At 38.4% G+C, this 22024-nt stretch overlaps 1 protein-coding gene across 4 annotated transcripts in view; it reads left to right on the top strand.

The window, feature by feature from the left end:
* DIAPH2 (diaphanous related formin 2) overlaps positions 1-22024 on the top strand; it is a 1045110-nt gene that overhangs the window by 460250 nt on the left and 562836 nt on the right. For all 4 annotated transcript variants that reach the window (XM_063431883.1, XM_063431882.1, XM_063431880.1 and 1 more), the window contains 2 exons: positions 7411-7512; positions 8850-8944. In XM_063431883.1, the coding sequence (XP_063287953.1) occupies positions 7411-7512; positions 8850-8944 (197 nt within the window). The remainder of the gene's footprint in view (positions 1-7410; positions 7513-8849; positions 8945-22024) is intronic.

Below are 22024 nucleotides of genomic sequence, written 5' to 3'. Positions count from 1 at the left end.
TCGCAAACCCAATTAATTGACACTGCTTTGTAAATCACTTTTGTGGCTTTTCAAGTTAATTTTATTTTTTCCAGCAATAACAACCACACTAAGAAATCTATCGGAAAATGGTCTGTTTCTGGTAAGATTTGTGTCACGTGATTTACCTGTACAGAGCAGGAACACAGATATTGTTAATATTCCCAGGTCACAAACTGTATGACATATAAAGCCAAATTACCAGTGACTGAATGTCAGTAATGTAATCAGAAACTGTGCTGTCTGAATTTTTAATTGTTTGATGTTTTGTATGCATTAGTGGCTGTTGTTTCACCAGCTCACATATATGGACACTCCGCTGCAAAATAAATAAATAAAACAATTAAATAACTGTTTAGTATATATGCACCCAGTTAAAACATGCATGAATTTAATAACGTATTTTTTTTATTGAGGGTATGTCTAGAAACAGCATGCAAAAGTTGCAGATCGGCTATCTTCTGCAGCCTTTACAAGCCCTCCCCTTCTAACCTTGCCCAGACTTTCTGTGGCTGTCCAATCACAGACTTCAAAATGCAGCGTAATGAGATGTCTTGTAAGGCAGTTAGTTAATCCACCAATCAGAGAGTTATGAGTCAAATTACACAGCATGGGAAAATTCCAAAGAACTTTCCCACACTGTGTAAAATAACACAGAGCACTCTGATTGGTGGATTTCAAGCCAACCAATCAGAGTGCTGTGACAGGTAAATGTAGAGACTTACCTGTCAGTCTCTTCATTTACCTGTCAGAGCACTCTGATTGGATGGCTTAAGCCCACCAATCAGAGTGCTCTGAGCCTAATTGCAGGGCGGGGCAAGGCTTTATAAGTCTTCCCCCACCCTGCAGAGCTCAGTCTGCGTGGAGCCCTCGCCGGGTGAAGAAGGATTTTTTTTTTTTTACGCTCATTTTTTTTTTTTTTTAGAATTGCGTCGGTTATTATGGTTTTTTTATTTGGCCTTTTTTGGGGCTGAAAAAAGAAGATTTTAGAAGAAAGAAAACATCGAATGGTAAGTTTTTTTTTTTTACAGGTACTTAGTAGTGATGTACCGAACTGTTCGCGTTTGCCACGGCGGGCGAAGACATGCGCGGTTCGATCCGGACCCTATTCGTCATCATTGACTAAACTTTGACCCTGTGCCTCACAGTCAGCAGATACATTCCAGCCAATCAGCAGCAGACCCTCCCTTCCAGACCCTCCTACCTCCTGTACAGCATCCATTTTAGATTCATTCTGAAGCTGCATTCTTAGATAGAGGAGGGAAAGTGTAGCTGCTCCTCATTTGATAGGGAAATGTATAGCTAGGCTAGTGTATTCAGTGTCCACTACAGTCCTGAAGGACTCATCTGATCTCTGCTGTAAGGACAGCACTCCAAAATGCCCTTTTTAGGGCTAGAACATCAGTCTGCTTTTTTTTTTTTTTTTTTTTTTTAAATCTAATTGCAGTTGCCTGCCTGCCTGCCTGCCAGCTTCTGTGTCAGGCTCACAATGGATACTGTGCCCACTTGCCCAGTGCTACCAGTCATATCTGGTATCACAATAGCTTGCATTTATAAAACACAAACATGTTTTTCACTGTAATAGATTGAATAGCAGCTAGTTGTCTGCAAGCGTCTGTGTGTCAGGCCTACAGCGTGTACTCTGCCAACCTATGCCAGTGCACATTGCCACTCATATCTGGTGTCACAATAGCATGCATTTAAAACCAAAAAACTTTTTTCACTGTTATAGATTGAATAGCAGTTAGTTGTCTTCAAGCGTCTGTGTGTCAGGCCTACAGCGTGTACTCTGCCAACCTCTGCCAGTGCACATTGCCACTCTTATCTGGTGTCGCAATAGATTTAATTTAAAAACCAAAAATTTTTTTTCACTATTATAGATTGAATAGCAGTTACTTGTCTGCAAGCGGGTGTCAGGCCTACAGCGTGTACTCTGCCAACCTCTGCAAGTGCACATTGCCACTCATATCTGGTGTCACAATAGCATGTATTTAAAACCAAAAAACTTTTTTTCACTGTTATAGATTGAATAGCAGTTAGTTGTCTTCAAGCGGGTGTGTCAGGCCTACAGCGTGTACTATGCCAACCTCTGCAAGTGCACATTGCCACTTATATCTGGTGCCACAATAGCGTGCATTTAAAACCAAAAAAATTTTGTCACTGTTATAGATTGAATAGCAGTTAGTTGTCTTCAAGCAGGTGTGTCAGGCCTACAGTGTGTACTCTGCCAACCTCTGCCAGTGCACATTGCCACTAATATCTGGTGTCACAATATTGTGCATTTAAAACAAAAAAAACTTTTTTCACTGTTATAGATTGAATAGCAGTTAGTTGTCTTTAGTTGTCTACCAATTTAGGTCTTTCAGCCTTTTAGTAGATAGCTCCCTAATACCGGGGGAATTAGGGAGTTATCTACTTATTCATTCCTGTCATTACATTGACAGGCTAAGTAACTTACATTTTATATGAATGTATGTTACTTGATTGTTGTAAGTGTTGCAAATGCTTACAGCTGAATCCTGGCTATGTTTGTATACTTTTTATTTAAAATTATTTACAATGTAACATTCTTCTTTCACTGGGTAAGTATATTAGTACTTAGGTAATACTGTGCTTCGGAACTTCGGCACTTTGAAACTTCGGAACTTCGACACTTCGGAAATTCGGTAATTTCAGAACTTCGGGACCTCGGCAGTTCGGCACTTCTGCAATTCGGCACTTCGGCAATTCGGAAGTACCCGAATGTCCGAATTGTCCGAAATTCGTCCGAATACATATTTGGACCGAAACGAATTGCACATGTCTACAAATTACTCTCGGAATTCCTTGACTTACACCATTCAGTGAAGGTACCATGCATTTAGCAAGGACACCCAACCGTCTTTGCCCCCAACAAGTTTACTCTGACTTCTATTTAGATGAATTTTGTATGACATCTATCAGCTAGTCAAATATTGATCCATTTCAGAAAGCAATCCATATATATGCCAGCATATTCTTGAGTTTTCTCGAACTCAGGTTTTTAATAAATATAAAAAGTTTTTTTTTTCTTTTTTCTTTGAAGGGGAATTGTTACTTCACAGGATTGCTAATATAATATTTACTGATACCATGTATTTAACAAATATGAGGTATGAAAGTATATGTAGAAATCCATACATCTTTATCCTGCAACTAGGTGCCTCCATCACGGATCCCTGTTAATCACTGTTATAAGCTCAGTATTTTGCCCTTCGTAGTAGGCATACAAAATGTATAACAAAGAAGTGATATGAAACACGGTTTCTATGATTCCTCCTCTTTTTTAAAGTTTGCCTTGACTGTGAACTAATCTATTGGCAGACATAAGTTTACAACTTTGAAAACACACATACATGCATGTATCTTTGACACTGTTATAGAGATTGTCTTTAAAGTTGTATCAATAGTATGTGTATATATATATATATATATATTATTTTTATTTATTTTTTCAAGATCCATTCCCCTTTAACTGCATGATATGTGACTGAAAAATCAGTTTAAATGAAAATTCAAGTTCTTTTTTTCACTTGAACTGTAAATATTCTATGGGTTGAAAAAAAGTCATTAAAAAAAATATGTATTTTATTTAATGTTTAAAGAGGAATTCTTGGATTACTACCGATACCAAAGTGCACACGTACTGTACTAGATACCACTGGCTCTTGCAACAGGAGATTGAAATACTGTATTGTCTGCTTTGCTTGAATCATTCTTTTACAAAGGGCATTTGTCTGTTTTTTGAGATTAACGATCTTAGCAATGACAATGGAGAGGCACAGATAGCATCTCTGAATGTTTTTTGAGCAATTCAGTTGCTGTAGGTAGAAAGTACGATTTCAGTCGGTCCTTCTAAGCACATTCATTTTTAATGGCCCTCCACCTACTTTATCATTTCCTACAATAGGCTTCGCTGCTGCAGACTACAAAAGAAGTTTGTCAGCTTCCATTGTGTTATACAGGAACTGCAAATATGCAATTCCCTGAATTTGTGTTTCGCCTTAAGAAATGTACTTAATATATGTTCCTACGACTCTTACAACCACTTAACACAGAAGTAAATCTTGTATTCATGCCTTGTAAGCAGAAAACACTGCATTCTTAGGATTGTTCTGTATCTTAAAGAACCCTGAAGGCAGAGATTTATTTGGTTTGAACATCTGGACATATCTGAGATTGGTGTACTCCAAATAAAATGACTGGCGCGAATACTGATGAATGGCATGCATAATGTCTTACCGCTTAAGCGTTTATTTAAATGCTCTATCACTAATTATAAACAACTTAACAACTAGCACAGGACACAAATATCAACAATCTCTTAATCTTAAAGGGTTCTGGGGAGTCAGACTTTGAATGCTGAATATACTGAATAAGACCCCAGGATCACAACTCTCTTAATCTAGAAGGGATCCAGGGGAAATCAGAATTAGGATGCTTAATGTGCCAAATAGGACACCAAGATCACAAATCTCTTAATCTAGAAAGAGTTAGAGAGGCATCAGACTTTGGGTGCATGATGTACTGAATAGGATACAAATATCACAAATGTCTTAATCTAAAAAGGGTTTGAGGGGAAATGAGACTTTGGATGCACGATGTACCGAATAGGACACAAAGATACTAATCTCTTAATCTAGAAAGAGTTTGAGGGGAATCAGACTTTGGATGTTTGTTGTGCTGAAAATGTTCTAACTTAAAACATGTATTATAGCTACTCTTTAGGGCTAGTTTTACATCCAACCATGCAAGAAGCCCATTGAAATTGACTTGGCTCAAACCACCCACCCGCTCCTCCTCCCTCCCACCCCGGTTCCTTGTACCTATATAGCATGCTCTTCAAGCTGTTTGGAGCCTGAGCTAATCACCTCCTGTAACGGATCACCTGGCACCCCGACTTGGTACCTCCGTTAATGGATGCTCCTAGTGCTTCCTGAGGACTCCAAGCACTCTGGCAGACACCACAATCACCGAATCCGAGAAACCTTTTAAATTCTCCCAAGCATATGAATGCTGTAGACCATTGAATAGGAACCATACGAATAGGCTTGTACTCCTAGCAGTCAACTGGAACAGCATGCAATAAATCCTTCCCCCAATAATGAGACGACACATCACTTTGAGGTTAAAACAGGAACTCTGGACTGGCTCATCCAGCCTGGCTTTTATTTCCAACTCACACATACAGGCCACACCCAGGGGGAGGCATAAAAGAACCAATGACATAGATGTTACCTCCCACACATCCCCTCCCCTTAGTGTGACACATAATCCCATTATGCATACAGTGTAAAATATACTTTTACACAACTTTCATAACTTTAAAACCATACATCACATTCACATAAAAATACATATCCACAATCAATCCATTCAGGGGAACAACATATTAAAAAATGGCATGAATCCGACCAGGGGTTCAAAAGTTACTAAAAGTATCTTTTGTTCCTTTCTGGCTGGCAGAAAAACATCCCCACAATGCACCCTGGTTTCCTCCCTTCTGCCCTGGAGTTAATTGGAGAAGTAATCCAATTACCCAGGACTAAAGGCAGACTCCATTAACCACATGGTTGCAAAACAACATAAAACACTTTAAAATACATAAAGTCACATTTACACATAACACACAGACATTTCACCTATCCCCAGATAGCTGGGATCTGCACGCACAAAACTACCGAATAGCGCGCAGATCCTACTCACACAGTACAATTGCCATGGAGCTAAAGTCTTTCCCATTGTCTTTTATTATATGAATAGGCTCCATGGTATGGCTATCTGGGGTATCACATTCCCATAAAGTCTGGTCCATAGTCCAAAGGCAAGAGGCGGGCAATCAGCCCCCTCCAAGGACACGTGGCGAGGTCGGTTTCGCCACACCTCCGTTTTACCTTCACTTGCTATCAGCTGCTGCAGCTATACCATTAACTCTCTATGCCATCTCATACAAATTTCTCTGTTACCTTTTGTCTCATCTCCACAGTTTAACCTTTAGATTGTAAGCTCACGGGCAGGGCCCTCTACCTGTTGTATTGGACTGTTCTTATTGTATTGTCTTTTTCCCAATTGTACAGCGCTGCAGAATATGTTTGGTCATGAGAAAATGTTTTAAAATTATAGGTAGATAACTGGAAGAATATTGCAATTGGTGTGGTCGAGTTCAATATTCGTATGGCTTTAAAGCCTTGAGTTGTGAGTGAATTCAAATGGCCTTTAAAAGTCAACTGGTAGGGGCATCCTTGTTAAGTATGTGAGTGTGCATAAATATAGTGAGCTCAATAGGCTCAACTACAAGAATATATATATAAAATCATTATTGTTAAGGAGACATTGACACATTGACAGTCTAAGAAAGTAGCTTGTGCTCTCAGTTACACAGCATTTTTTTTCTTAGTGACTGGGCTTTGTCTGCTGATTTGATATGAACATCAGCTTCACTATGATTTACTTATTAAACCAGAAATAGTGATCAATTGACAAGGAAATTGCAGATCGGAGGTGAAAATAGAAGAGCTGGAGTCAAAACTGAGATGAAGAATGTTTCAGTATTGGCCAGCTTGGCCTAACATGTTCTAATCCTGTTTCATTTGTCCATATCATCTGGTTACTGTCATGCTGTGTTCCTCGCTGTTGATTAGGTGGTATAACAAGCACTCTCATAACTCTTTGCAGTGTGACTATGTACACCACTGCGGGATCAGTGAACGAATGCTATTTTAGATATTAGATAGCTTAGATGATCAATTCATGATTTGCTTTGATAATCTTTATGCTGATCAGCTATGAGCTGGGCAAGGGGAACAATAACAGCGCTAAATATTGATGTGCACAACATTTTAAGTGCCACTACTAATACTATTGCTTTAATGAAAAGAAAATTACATGTATACTATCCTTACAATTTGCTATTTTGGGGGAATTGTTCGTTTCACATGATTCACATCAATATAGATTGGGATTAAAGTGAATCACTAAAGTACAAACATTGCAAGAAAATGAGACAGGGTTCTACCCAAATCAGTTTTTGAAGAATACTGACCATAAGCATATGCAGCATTCAATGTATTTAACCCTCGGATGTCGTAAGCATTGCTCTTTTGTTTTACTTTCAGTTCATATTGTGTTCCACTGGCATTGAATCTGAAAGTATCTATAAAAGTAGAATTTCTCTTTTAACCATGGAATTGTTACAAACTAATGCTTCCGAACCACATTTTTAAAGGTCCTGTGTTTCTAGTTAAATTATAGTATTGCAGGACAAATCAATGTAAGTAACAAACAATAGTTTTTTTCCTTTATTTCCTTATTACTGCATGCATGGTTAAAAAATCCCAGATTTTACGTTCTTACAACATATTCTTTGTTTTTCAGCAAAAAAAGCAATGGAAGAAGAAGAAGAAAAGAAACCCATAGTAGCAAAGAAGAAAGTGAAAGAACTTAGAGTTCTAGATAGTAAAACAGCTCAAAATTTATGTAAGTACACATTATAGTTTAGATTTTAAAGTGTTAGGTAGACCAGTAGAAGAATGTTTCACAAGGCTCTCTGGTTGGTTAGATGAGACCTAGCTCTATACCAGAGCTAAATAAACACCCACATGCATGGACATCGATTGTTAAAGAAAGTTGGCAAGGGGTCCCATGTACAATTTTGTTTTTGTCCCACCAGGGTTAAATGAACCTTTTGCACCATCCACAGTCCTTAATAGTCCAACATGTAAATTGTAGACAAACACATCGAGAGCAGGGCCCAAACTAATGCTACAGTCTTCATCCTGCATTGATGTACATACTCTCTGCATTGTGCTTTCCACCCCCTGCTTACCAACCAGGTTCCAAGGCATTTCAAAAAAATATGATTAAAAACAATGATTAAGCCAACAAGAATTGTCCAGTAAGCTGATAAATTAGTTGAGCAAGCAAAGCAAGATATACTCCACGATGTAATGTTTTATGCATCAAACTAGGCATCAGTTTTAGGCAACAGGTACTCTTTTTAGGCAATTTTCATAATTCCTTCTGATATCCCAAAGCTAGTAACTCATCCCAGTTTATGAACTTATACATCTCCAAAAAGGCATTGATGCTATTGTTAGTATTTTTGTCCACTATCACATTTCACCTTAAATCATGACCTTGATGGCCTTCAGATACGACATCCCACGCTCTGTAGGTAAGGATCTACAGATATCGAGGTGATATATCTAAAGTATTTATCGACAGGCATCTCACATCTAATACAACTCTTTTTCTCATATTATTGTTTTCATTTTCATATTTAATGTACTTTTAACAGCAGAAAAAAATATGAAATTAACATGGTCCCTTCTGTAGATTTCTATACTTCTTTTTATAGAAAACCGTGTTGAATTTTTAATCTGGTAGAGATGTCTGCACAAGAGTGTGTGTAATTATTAGCAAACACTAGACATATTCATATTTATGTAGATATTGCATAATGGTAAAAGTCCTTGCTTCTAAGCACACATAGATTTTCTATATTCCTGGTCTCTAACTTGGTCTTCAATGGTTATAATTGTACTGGCAATGAACAATTTCTGATGCAATACTTTTTTTTATGAAACATGCTAGACTTCTAAAATATGTTTAATAAATAAATTATAATAATGAACAAGCTAATGGCATTTTCATTTATACAGTTATTTAAAATAATGACACCCCTTTTTGTCTTGCCAGCAAGAACAGGATGAAAATGTGTTAAACAGGAACATCTGTGTTAAATTTGCTAAGATTACTGATTTACGTGTTACTTTTTAAAAGAAGTTATAATTAATAATGTTAATTTATTTCAGCCATCTTCCTAGGATCATACCGGATGTCTTATGATGAAATAAAGAATATTATTTTAGAAGTAGATGAAGAGAAGCTCTCTGAATCTTTAATCCAGGTAAGTTTTGTGTAGTACACTTCTCCTATGTATCCGTCGTAAAGTGAAAACGTTTTGGAATGACTGTTAACTTCTTCTCTGGGTGATGTCCAACTTGAATTCAACTGTGTGCTGTCTATCCATGTTATAATTGGGCTGTTACAATGCAACCTCATATCAAAGACTACAACATGACTACTCATTGTATCCATTTCTCAGATGAAGACTGTTGCTCTTCTGCTAAAGTTGAATTATAGACATCGTCAATTATAGGCATCATTGCTAAAAACTAAAACAGTGCTTTAACGTTGATGGGCACATATATATTTTGGATTGCTTAATCTAGGAAACCAGAAACATTTAGCACCCCGTGCCAAATTTTCATACTGATACAGTAAGTAAATATGGGTCTGTTCTTCAGAAGAAACAGCCTTCTGGAATGGGATGCTCTTGAAAGGACTACAGATATAAAGTCAAAAGCTCTGATGTTGCATTAGAACTCTTCTTCATTATTACACCTACTTGGTCCCTTAGTGACTTAAAGATAAATATTGGTTAAAATGTATTACACCTAATAAAGCCAAAATAAGAAAGTAAAAATAATTTTCTTAAAGGCACCTTAATGTTGTTATCCTCGAAAAGGAACAAAATGGTAAAATGCCCACTGGACCTACAGAATATATGTCTCACACAAATGCTAGCATAGACCAACAGCGCTGAATTCTGTAATTCATCATCATTGTACGCTAATAGACTGGCACCTTAGAAATTATCTTTGCCACAGCTTTGTGTGTTGGGAAAAACCCAATAGATATCTGGCCTTGTATGCAGCCTGTTAAGATTCTGAATGAGTGGTACGCCAAATGTAGATGTTGCTCTATTTGAGGCCAGCATACTTTTTTGTTGTCAGGTTTTATATTTCTTCCAATTCAGAATGAAAAAGAAATAGATAGATGAAGGCAATTAAATTGTCAAACTGACATGGATAGACTATATTTTACTGATAACTTGTTTTATCCGCCAAAAAAAAAAAATTCAATTACTTTTTTGTGCTGCTACTTGGATTGGAGAATACAGCTAGTACTTGATATAGCCAGGCATGAATAGCTACTGTATCTTATTATGATCTGTCCGGTTTTATGTCAAATAATTAGTTGGTTTCAATAGTTGATGTTTCCTTTCCTGGTATGACTTTGGTACACAAATGGTCGTAAGTGTTTACGATTTCTAAGAGTATAGTTCTCAGACATGTATTAACACATTTTTTAATCTATGGCCCTAAGTTTGTATTTAAGTTTGAACTCGTGCATTTTAAAAGCTATATTTCATTTTGCAGAGCGAAACCCCCCTCCAGGTGCAATTAAATCAATAAATCGGGCTATGTTATAATTAATATTAGAAACAATAAAAGTTGGGTGGAGTGTTAAATAAGAGGGCAGGAGATGACCAGTATTCTGGATCCTAAAGGGTTAACACCAATTAAGACCTGATTATCAAAATAATTTCTACAAAAAAAAAACATGTGGGCTCCTAAAAGACTGAACAATCAAGGCAGAAAAAGTCATTATAAAGGGCTCCACATGGTTTAAATGCTCAGTCAGAGCATTGTGGTTGGTTGGCTTAGACATCCACTAACACACTGACAGACATGGCTTTCTTCTTGCAAGAATTACCTGTTTTTATTTTTTTTAATATATGTATATAGTGCAATATGTTGTGAAATCTTGATTCACAAGCTTGAAATCCAGATGGCAAGATAATAGGAAGAAAGTAGGGAAAACAGGATTAGCGGCCCAGGTGTATAGAAACATAGAATGTGACGGCAGATAGGAACCATTCGGTCCATCTAGTCTGCCCAATTTTCTAAATACTAAGTCCTTGGCCTTATCTTATAGTTAGGCTAGCCTTCTGTTAGGATAGCCTGTGTTAACCTCTACCACTTCAGCTGGAAGGCTATTCCATGCATCCACTACCCTCTAAGTAAAGTAATACTTCCTGATATTATTTTTAAACCTTTGTCCTTCTAATTTAAGACTACGTCCTCTTGTTGTGGTAGTTTTTCTTCTTTTAAATATAGTCTCCTCCTTTACTGTGTTGATTCCCTTTATGTATTTAAATGTTTCTATCATATCCCCCCTGTCTCGTCTTTCCACCAAGCTATACATGTTAAGATCCTTTAACCTTTCCTGGTAAGTTTTATCCTGCAATCCATGAACCAGTTTAGTAGCCCTTCTCTGAACTCTCTCTAAGGTATCAATATCCTTCTGAAGATATGGTCTCCAGTACTGTGTACAGTACTCCAAGTGAGGTCTCACCAGTGTTCTGTACAATGGCATGAGCACTTCCCTCTTTCTACTGCTAATACCTCTCCCTATTTGTTAAAAATCTGGTATCTATGAAATGAATATTTGGATTTTCCTAAATGTAGTCTCACTAATGAGACTAGCAATAGTACTTTTTTTTTTTTACTTTTTAAAAACCTGTCAGGACAGATAAGAACATTACTATTTTCTGTTACTCTTTACTTCTAATTGCTGACTTTCCCTGAGGTAAGGAACGAACGTTTTGTTCTTTGTTTTACAGCCATTTTGAACATATTATAGTGCAGTTTTCTGCTTCGCATTGATGTCACTTTGCATACATACTTGTAAAATTGACCTAAATTGCAATAGGAGTGCTCTCTATATCATCGCAAGTACTAATTTCTTCACAAATAATTTCTAATTGTTGAATTTCCCTGGAGTTAAAAAAAAAAAAAATCTATATTTTTTCAGTTTTATACATTAAGCTTTCCACTTCATATTTGCATCAATTTGTATATACAATTAAATATTTTTGACTGTAATATTTTTGGAAGACTGTTCTGTGCACGAACACGTTTAATTCGTGCTTCCCTTGATCTTTGGATAAATCCATCGACAGCCTTACTTTACAAAGCTTTACTAAGCAGTACGAGACTTGAAAATACCAAATTAGCCCGAATTTTATAAGTAAGTAGTCACAATCTCTTGAGCAGATAAAGGATTCATATTAAGGATTCATATTTAGTTGTAAATAATTTAAATTAAATTATTTAAAAAAAAATATCTGATAACATATTTTTAAATCATGCCAAGCATGACGATCTTACTCCACAATGAGACATTGTAATTAAAGGAACACTATAGTCACCTAAATTACTTTAGCTAAATAAAACAGTTTTAGTGTATAGATCATTCCCCTGCAATTTCACTGCTCAATTCACTGTCATTTAGGAGTTAAATCACTTTGTTTCTGTTTATGCAGTCCTAGCCACACCTCCACTGGCTATGATTGACAGAGCCTGTATGAAAAAAAAACAACTGGTTTCACTTTCAAACAGATGTAATTTACCTTAAATAATTGTATCTCAATCTCTAAATTGAACTTTAATCACATACAGGAGGCTCTTGCAGGGTCTAGCAAGCTATTAACATAGCAGGGGATAAGACAATCTTAATTAAACAGAACTTGCAATAAAGAAAGCCTAAATAGGGCTCTCTTTACAGGAAGTGTTTATGGAAGGCTGTGCAAGTCACATGCAGAGAGGTGTGACTAGGGTTCATAAACAAATGGCAGAGGATTGAGCAGTGAGGCTGCAGGGGCATGTTCTATACACCAAAACTGCTTCATTAAGCTAAAGTTGTTCAGCTGACTATAGTGTCCCTTTAAACAATCTTTAATAAATGTAGCTCTAATAGTTTGCAACAACTTTTGTTTAGTGTAGAGTAGTGTAGGCTGACAACAGAGAATACAATGGTTTTCTTTCCTTCTGCATTTGAAATATTTAACATTTTTTTTTATGAAATGGAAAAAAAACAGCATGTGTTCTTCATCCAAGCAGTAAGATTAAATGTTAATCTTAACATTAAATCACACTTTTAGGAACAGTTGAACAAATGAAAAAAAAAAAAAATACAGTGAAAAGAACAGCTTTGATGAACATACACAGAGCTCTCAAACTCTGCTGTACAAAAATTGTCAGAAAATAAACAAAAGGCATTATCGGGGTATCTTATTATCTTATTCTAAATTACTATCTACATTATATGGAACAAAGATAGAAAACTCATAGCTTTAAAAAAAAGAATAGCTTACGAAGATTCTGTCTTGCAAAATAATAATGTTTTCATGCCTTTATTTCTGCATGGCTATTATTTCTACTTTAATGGGTACCATTAAAGGGTGAAGTGCATTACCTTGATGGAACAAAAAAAATCTATCTCTAGATTGTGCTAGTAAAAAAATAAATCTATCTCTAGATCGTGCTAGTAGAATTAGTAGTGGGGGATGAAGGGGGCTGGCAGGGAGCACTTACCTCTCCTGCAGCTCCTGTCAGCTCCCTTCTTCTCCGCGCCAGTCCGGTCAGCTCCTCTGTCAGCTCACACTGTAAGTCTTGCGAGAGCCGCACTATGACCCCGTGGCTTTCGCGAGACTTACACTGGGAGCTGACCGAGGTGCTGAATGGACCGGCGCAGAGGAGAAGGGAGCTGACAGGAGCTGCAGGAGAGGTAAGCGCCAGCTGCCAGCCCCCTGTCTGTATTATGGCAATGTAAATTGCCATAATACAGACAGTGACTCGAGTATAAGATGAGTTGGGGTTTTTCAGCACAAAAAATGTGCTGAAAAACTCGTCTTATACTCGAGTATATACGGTACTTTACACTAAAACACTTTAATTGTGACTTATGTAAATTGACTTCCCTAAGCTCCCTGATATAGCAAATGTGACAGTACCTCTGCCAAGATGTTTACTGCTTTGCAGGCCAAAGTAATTAAACCCCTACTAATGGGTCCAGACACTGTTGTACCTACAAAGACACAAATAGCATGTTCAAACTTTACTTACTACAAGTTTTGACAAGTTTAGCAATCTTTACATTTAAAATGCAAATATATAAGATACAATAATCTTGAGAACAAACCAATAATATTCTTGCTCAAAATGATTTAAATCTGTAATGGAAGTAGAGTCATCACTTCCCAGAAGGTTTCTTTTTGTCGTCCAACATGTTTTGTTGATACATACCTTAACTACTTTAACTTCAAATGTAACTTTCATATAACTGTTATGGGGTGTTTATTAGACTTGTGCACATCGGGAAAGTTTGTTACAACAGAATCATTATTACCAAAATAATCATTTTGTTCAGAAGGTCCAACACTCGTTCATGTGAAGGTTTGATTCAGGCAGATTTTGCCCATGTAAAAATATTTCGGAAAGCATTTGGGCAAACAAAAAAGGATGCCAAAAATTTGCCAATTGGTGTACTGCAAAATATATACATTATACAAATATTATGGATATATTTTACAGTACATTCATAGGCACATCTGTGAATAAGATAAACATTCAGTAGCTGCCACATATCCGTCAGTATTTTTTTCGATTTAATCATCCTTTTTTGGCACCTCAGGTTATTGCGCTAGTCGTTTGCTCGGTTATATACCCATATTGTTCTTTGGTGATACAAAACACAGCCAAACAGCTGGTTGCCTAAATCGGGCAATTCGAATCCACAAGAATAGAGTTTACCTGATTATTCCTCTACTCAGACTAGGCATTAAGAACCTATGCACTGCATTATATCTGCATGTATTAATGCAGAACCCACTATAATTCCATGCAATATCACTTCTCTGAAATCCAACACCTATGTGATTGAAGCTAAAATGATTAAGCAAGTTATAGACATAGGTAAGCATGAAGACTGTTGAAACGGTTTTATACTATTTGTGCACAATCAAGAACAACTCTACGATTGCCTATTTTCCTTTAAATGTAGTAGCCACTAGAATTAATATGTGCATTTTTAAAAATGCCCCAATAAAATTCATTTTCCTCTTTTATGTATGAAAAGTACAAACTACATCTCTTCTGACACGAACTGAACAGCCAACAATTTGGCTGGCACAATTTATAGTCATTTGTGTTTCTATGCTAAACAGACCTGTCACCTGTGAATGACAAGTCCATTTTTAAGCAAGGCAGCCGGCACAATGTTTCACCTAAAATTTTAATTTGAGGCAGCATTTTCATTGCCCTTTATGTACCTTCTAGAGCAATTTTAGAAACTCTAATTCAAATGGTGCATTTGCCCTTTAATTAGAAAATGGAATATTCATAACACATCCAGGAAAAACGACTCGTACTGCTATATTAGCCCATGTTCACCTTTAGTATTAACATTGATGATTCTTGCAATGTAGCCCATCTGCTTCAAAAAAATTTTTAGACTGATTTTTGACAGACCTTTTTTATTCACTCGGAGTGCAGGTGTTTATAGGCTGTATGAATTTAATTAAAGACTATATATGCCAAAAAAAATGTTGACATTCTAACACAGCGGTTTGCCAACTCGAATATGGCTTGCAATTTGGCACACTCAAGTGCTATGTATCAAATCGAGCACTTTTTAACTCGGTGTGCACATTTTCTTTTATACATCTAAACCTCTCTTTTGGCAATTTTGGTAGCGTGACATTTTATTAAAAATCTGCAAACACGTAAAATAATTTTATCACAGAAAACAAGTGTTTTAAAGAAAGCTCTTCTGAATACACAAGGCAAGATAATGTCAGAGAAGGGAGGTTTCTTCTTCAAATTTTCTTAATTAGTGCTTTTTATTTGTTTTGTTTTGGTGTTTAAGTGGACAGGTTAAAATGTCAAAGAAAACAATGAAACCATTCATCTTTGCTAACTTTTTTTAGTTTTAATGTTCTATAATTATCTGTTAGCTTCTGTTGCTCTGTATTGGCAAACATACGGCTACTAGAAAATCCTTGTTTTTGTGAAACTGATCTTTTCCAATTAAAGGAATGTACCCCAAATTATTTAATTTCTGCATTGTATTAACCATATAAACTATGAATTGGGTAGATAAAAAAATACAACAAATAAATAAACATTTAATAAAAACACCTGGATACCATTTTGGAAGAAAAGACTATTACATAGAAACAAGGCATTCTGGGATAGATCCAATTGAATTTTGGGTGAGGAGCAGTGCAGTGTGCACTTGCAGGCAGGATTCCTGCAGTACTTGCTTAACGACAGCCTTGAACCAGATGTCTGGTAAGTAATGTATTTGTATATCGTTACATTTCCTAAACCATCAATTGGCATAATGTTATCAATAACCTAGCCGTTTCCATTTTCTAAAAGTAAATATTACGCATATAGATGGGGAATGGTGAGACAAGAAGGAGTCCACTATACTGGGGATATATCTAAAAATAGTTTGCAAGCTCTTGCTTGCAGCTTTTGCTAGACCTCCCCTTTTAACCCCGCCCAGACTTTGTTACTATCCAATCACAGACCTCCCAATGCAGCTCAATGAGAAGTCTGCGCAAGTCTAGTGCTCTGGGCAATTGCCTGCCTCTTGAAATAATAATATTATTTAATAAATATTGAAATCTGCACTTTTTGCAACATGAAAAAAGAGGACACAAGAGGACACAATCTTCAAACATCTCAGCAAGCTAACGCAACATAAGAGTCCGGAGTGAAACAAATATGTCACTTTTGATATCATTATAGCCTTTTTTTCCCTAAGTTACATTGCATATTTTCTCAAAAAAGTAAAAAAAAAAAAAAAAAAAAGAGAGAGAGAGAGAGAGAGAGAGAGAGAGAGAAAAATCATCCCAGACAAACGAACTCCAGTCTATACATGCATTATATGTGATTTACACATATTGTAGAATCGTGACATGTTTTCCGGCAGGCTCCTTGACACAATAGGTCCAAGGCAAGTGCTTATACGATAGAAAGAACTATACAGAATTAACAAACTAGATGGCACAATTTGCTCATATCTGCCATCGACAGCTATGTTTCTCCTCTTCTATGATCTAATCTTGTTTGCATGTTTACAATTTCCAGTGATTTAAATGGCATATCGAAGTAGATACTATAGAAATTAATGTTTTGTCTTCTTAATACAATACTAGTTTCTCTGCAGCCGTGTTGAAATGGTTAAATACCATGGGTTCAATTCTATGATCAGAATTTACATCCATCATTGCGTTTTTTTTGTTGCCAGGGTGAAATGTGTCTCTGATCACAAAATCCAACCACCGATTTCTCACTTTAGATTAGATCTAACCAAAATGAACCACCATTTAAATTGTCACTGTGTGCTGTACGCTAGAAAACCCATTAACAATAAAATATACACAATGATTGCTTTAACGCGCAAATCTTTTTAATCTGATGTGTGATATTCTGCCTCGTTCCCATATCCTGACAAGACATAGTTGACATTTAAAGCACAGTGACAAGCAGGGCTTCCTGGCTGCTATTCATTAGGTTAGCCAGAGGGAGTCACTTTTGTCCATCTCTTTTATAAATCTGAGATGCATACTAAAAATATTCAGATTAGTCACTCCATTAATAAAATGAATTTTTAATGATTATATATATATATATATATATATGGAGATTTTTATTTTTCGATCCTACCCTGTTCTAAAGAAAGGTGGCAAGAAATTGAGAATGCAATGTAATAAATATTATAAAACATATAGAAACAAAAATATAGAGAGTGAAACCGGCAATCAGTAATTTTTGTTGGTAGTTTAATAGTGTAAAGATTAACACTGTATTGTTGTGGTTTTGTCTAACAATCAATAACATCGATTTCTGTTCTCTTTGCGGAATAAAAGAGAAATCTACAATTAAATGCCAGGAATGCAGCAATGCAGATTTGAATCTGAATATAATGACTGCATCTGTAAATGACACGTTATGAAGAGATCTCTTTATCAATTTGTTCATAACCCTCGTAGTGATGATTAATCACTCTTACAATCTCTCCCAGAGTGGTGATTTTTGTTTTGTTTTTTAACCTTAACTCCCCCACTGTATGATGTTAGTACATGTCATTTCAAAGGAGAGGGTTATCCACATGCAACTGCATAAAGCCCTGGCAATATACATCCTATCATCGCTGTATAATTCTAAGGAGCTGAGGGATCATTTGGCACTTTGTTAATGCTAATAATAAATATCTGGAGTGCCCTTTAAAGGATCCCCAAAAGTAATATGGGGCTAGGCTTACTCAGTAATATGGGGCTAGGCTTACTCAGTAATATGGGGCTAGGCTTACTCAGTAATATGGGGCTAGGCTTACTCAGTAATATGGGGCTAGGCTTACTCAGTAATATGGGGCTAGGCTTACTCAGTAATATGGGGCTAGGCTTACTCAGTAATATGGGGCTAGGCTTACTCAGTAATATGGGGCTAGGCTTACTCAGTGATATGGGGCTAGGCTTACTCAGTAATATGGGGCTAGGCTTACTCAGTAATATGGGGCTAGGCTTACTCAGTAATATGGGGCTAGGCTTACTCAGTAATATGGGGCTAGGCTTACTCAGTAATATGGGGCTAGGCTTACTCAGTAATATGGGGCTAGGCTTACTCAGTAATATGGGGCTAGGCTTACTCAGTAATATGGGGCTAGGCTTACTCAGTGATATGGGGCTAGGCTTACTCAGTAATATGGGGCTAGGCTTACTCAGTAATATGGGGCTAGGCTTACTCAGTGATATGGGGCTAGGCTTACTCAGTAATATGGGGCTAGGCTTACTCAGTAATATGGGGCTAGGCTTACCCAGTAATATGGGGCTAGGCTTACTCAGTAATATGGGGCTAGGCTTACTCAGTAATATGGGGCTAGGCTTACTCAGTGATATGGGGCTAGGCTTACTCAGTAATATGGGGCTAGGCTTACTCAGTGATATGGGGCTAGGCTTACTCAGTAATATGGGGCTAGGCTTACTCAGTGATATGGGGCTAGGCTTACTCAGTAATATGGGGCTAGGCTTACTCAGTAATATGGGGCTAGGCTTACTCAGTGATATGGGGCTAGGCTTACTCAGTAATATGGGGCTAGGCTTACTCAGTAATATGGGGCTAGGCTTACTCAGTGATATGGGGCTAGGCTTACTCAGTAATATGGGGCTAGGCTTACTCAGTGATATGGGGCTAGGCTTACTCAGTAATATGGGGCTAGGCTTACTCAGTGATATGGGGCTAGGCTTACTCAGTAATATGGGGCTAGGCTTACTCAGTAATATGGGGCTAGGCTTACTCAGTGATATGGGGCTAGGCTTACTCAGTAATATGGGGCTAGGCTTACTCAGTAATATGGGGCTAGGCTTACTCAGTGATATGGGGCTAGGCTTACTCAGTAATATGGGGCTAGGCTTACTCAGTAATATGGGGCTAGGCTTACTCAGTGATATGGGGCTAGGCTTACTCAGTAATATGGGGCTAGGCTTACTCAGTAATATGGGGCTAGGCTTACTCAGTGATATGGGGCTAGGCTTACTCAGTAATATGGGGCTAGGCTTACTCAGTAATATGGGGCTAGGCTTACTCAGTAATATGGGGCTAGGCTTACTCAGTAATATGGGGCTAGGCTTACTCAGTAATATGGGGCTAGGCTTACTCAGTAATATGGGGCTAGGCTTACTCAGTAATATGGGGCTAGGCTTACTCAGTGATATGGGGCTAGGCTTACTCAGTAATATGGGGCTAGGCTTACTCAGTAATATGGGGCTAGGCTTACTCAGTAATATGGGGCTAGGCTTACTCAGTAATATGGGGCTAGGCTTACTCAGTAATATGGGGCTAGGCTTACTCAGTAATATGGGGCTAGGCTTACTCAGTGATATGGGGCTAGGCTTACTCAGTGATATGGGGCTAGGCTTACTCAGTAATATGGGGCTAGGCTTACTCAGTAATATGGGGCTAGGCTTACTCAGTGATATGGGGCTAGGCTTACTCAGTAATATGGGGCTAGGCTTACTCAGTAATATGGGGCTAGGCTTACTCAGTAATATGGGGCTAGGCTTACTCAGTGATATGGGGCTAGGCTTACTCAGTAATATGGGGCTAGGCTTACTCAGTAATATGGGGCTAGGCTTACTCAGTAATATGGGGCTAGGCTTACTCAGTGATATGGGGCTAGGCTTACTCAGTAATATGGGGCTAGGCTTACTCAGTAATATGGGGCTAGGCTTACTCAGTAATATGGGGCTAGGCTTACTCAGTGATATGGGGCTAGGCTTACTCAGTAATATGGGGCTAGGCTTACTCAGTAATATGGGGCTAGGCTTACTCAGTAATATGGGGCTAGGCTTACTCAGTAATATGGGGCTAGGCTTACTCAGTGATATGGGGCTAGGCTTACTCAGTGATATGGGGCTAGGCTTACTCAGTGATATGGGGCTAGGCTTACTCAGTAATATGGGGCTAGGCTTACTCAGTGATATGGGGCTAGGCTTACTCAGTAATATTGTCAGGATCGGGTCAGGGATCCAACACGCAGAGTACAAAGAGTAGCAGATACGTATACCGGTCCTTAGAATGGCCGGACTTAACGTATAACTACGATAGAATGGTCAGAGACAAGCCGAGGTCGAGGGAACGAGAAGACAGGTAAGCGAGAGACAAGCCGGGTCAAGGATAACAGAAAGACAGGAGAGTAAATATCAAAGCCGGGTCGGAACCAAAAGACAAGAGAATAAAAAAGCACTGTGTGACTAGGCGGACTAGAACCACGACAGGGCAATGAGTGAATGAGATAGCCACTGTTAAGTATGCTGGTTAGGGAGAGAAGACACGCCTCCGGCGAGTCCTGATTCGTCTCCACTGATTTGAGTGACAGGGTGTTCCGGGTTGGCGTCATGACGTCGGCCTCTGAGCCTCCTGGTATAAAAGGAAGTGGCTCCCTCGCGGCCGGCGTTTGCAAGACCGGGTGAACCGCGAGGAACCGAGGAGACATGCCGTCCGGACGGATAAACTTCTAAGTCTCTACCTCTCTTAGAGGTAGAGGCTTCAGGTACCCTGACAGTACCCCCCCTCTCAGATACGCCCACCGGGCGGAAGGAGCCGGGGCGAGATGGAAAGCGGGAGTGAAATGCCCTGCGAAGGTGAGGAGCATGAACATCCTCTTGTGGTACCCAACTCCTCTCCTCAGGACCATAACCCTTCCAGTTAACCAAATATTGTACTCTCCCCCGGGAGACACGAGAATCAATAATGGAGTTAACCTCATACTCCTCCTGACCCTCCACCTGAACAGGGCGCGGAGGGGCGATTGTGGAGGAGAATCTGTTACAGATTAGAGGTTTCAGCAATGACACGTGAAAGGAGTTTGGGATGCGTAAAGCGGCTGGGAGAGCTAGACGATACGCCACTGGATTAATTCGAGTCAAGATCCTGTAGGGACCAATATAACGAGGAGCGAATTTCATGGAAGGAACTTTAAGGCGAATATTCCTAGTACTCAACCAAACTCTATCGCCTGGAACAAAATTCGGAGCCGCCCTTCTACGTTTGTCAGCATGTTTCTTAACCAGCATAGAATTGTGTAGAAGAATCTGTCGAGTCTGATCCCACAACTTCCTCAAATTGGCCACATGGACATCAACCGACGGCACTCCTTGGGAAGGAGAAACCGAGGGAAGAATAGATGGATGAAAGCCATAGTTCATGAAGAAGGGGCTTGAATGCGTAGAGTCACAAACGAGATTGTTGTGCGCAAACTCCGCCCAAGGAATCAAACCGACCCAATCGTCCTGGTGTTCGGAAACAAAACAACGTAGGTATTGCTCAATCTTCTGGTTGGTACGCTCGGCAGCTCCGTTAGACTGAGGATGATAGGCGGACGAAAAATTCAATTTGATGCCTAATTGAGAACAGAATGATCTCCAAAAGCGTGAAACAAATTGGGAGCCTCTATCAGAAGTGATCTCCGAGGGAATCCCATGCAAGCGAAAAATTTCTTTAGCAAAGATTTCCGCCAATTCAGGAGAAGTCGGGAGTTTAGGCAACGGTACGAAATGTGCCATCTTGGTAAACCTATCGACTACGGTGAGGATAACAGTGTGCTTTTTAGAAACAGGCAAATCCACAATAAAGTCCATTGCCACACAGGACCAAGGTTTGCCAGGAATTTCCAGAGGCTGCAGAAGACCACAAGGAAGCGAATGCGGTAGTTTAGTTTTAGTACAGACCACACAAACTCCGATAAAATCCTTAATATCCTTCCGTAGCGAAGGCCACCAGAAATCCTT

Source organism: Pelobates fuscus, chromosome 9, assembly GCF_036172605.1.
Source record: "Pelobates fuscus isolate aPelFus1 chromosome 9, aPelFus1.pri, whole genome shotgun sequence".
NCBI classification, from domain to species: domain Eukaryota; kingdom Metazoa; phylum Chordata; class Amphibia; order Anura; family Pelobatidae; genus Pelobates; species Pelobates fuscus.
This window is presented reverse-complemented; position numbering and strand designations above follow the sequence as displayed.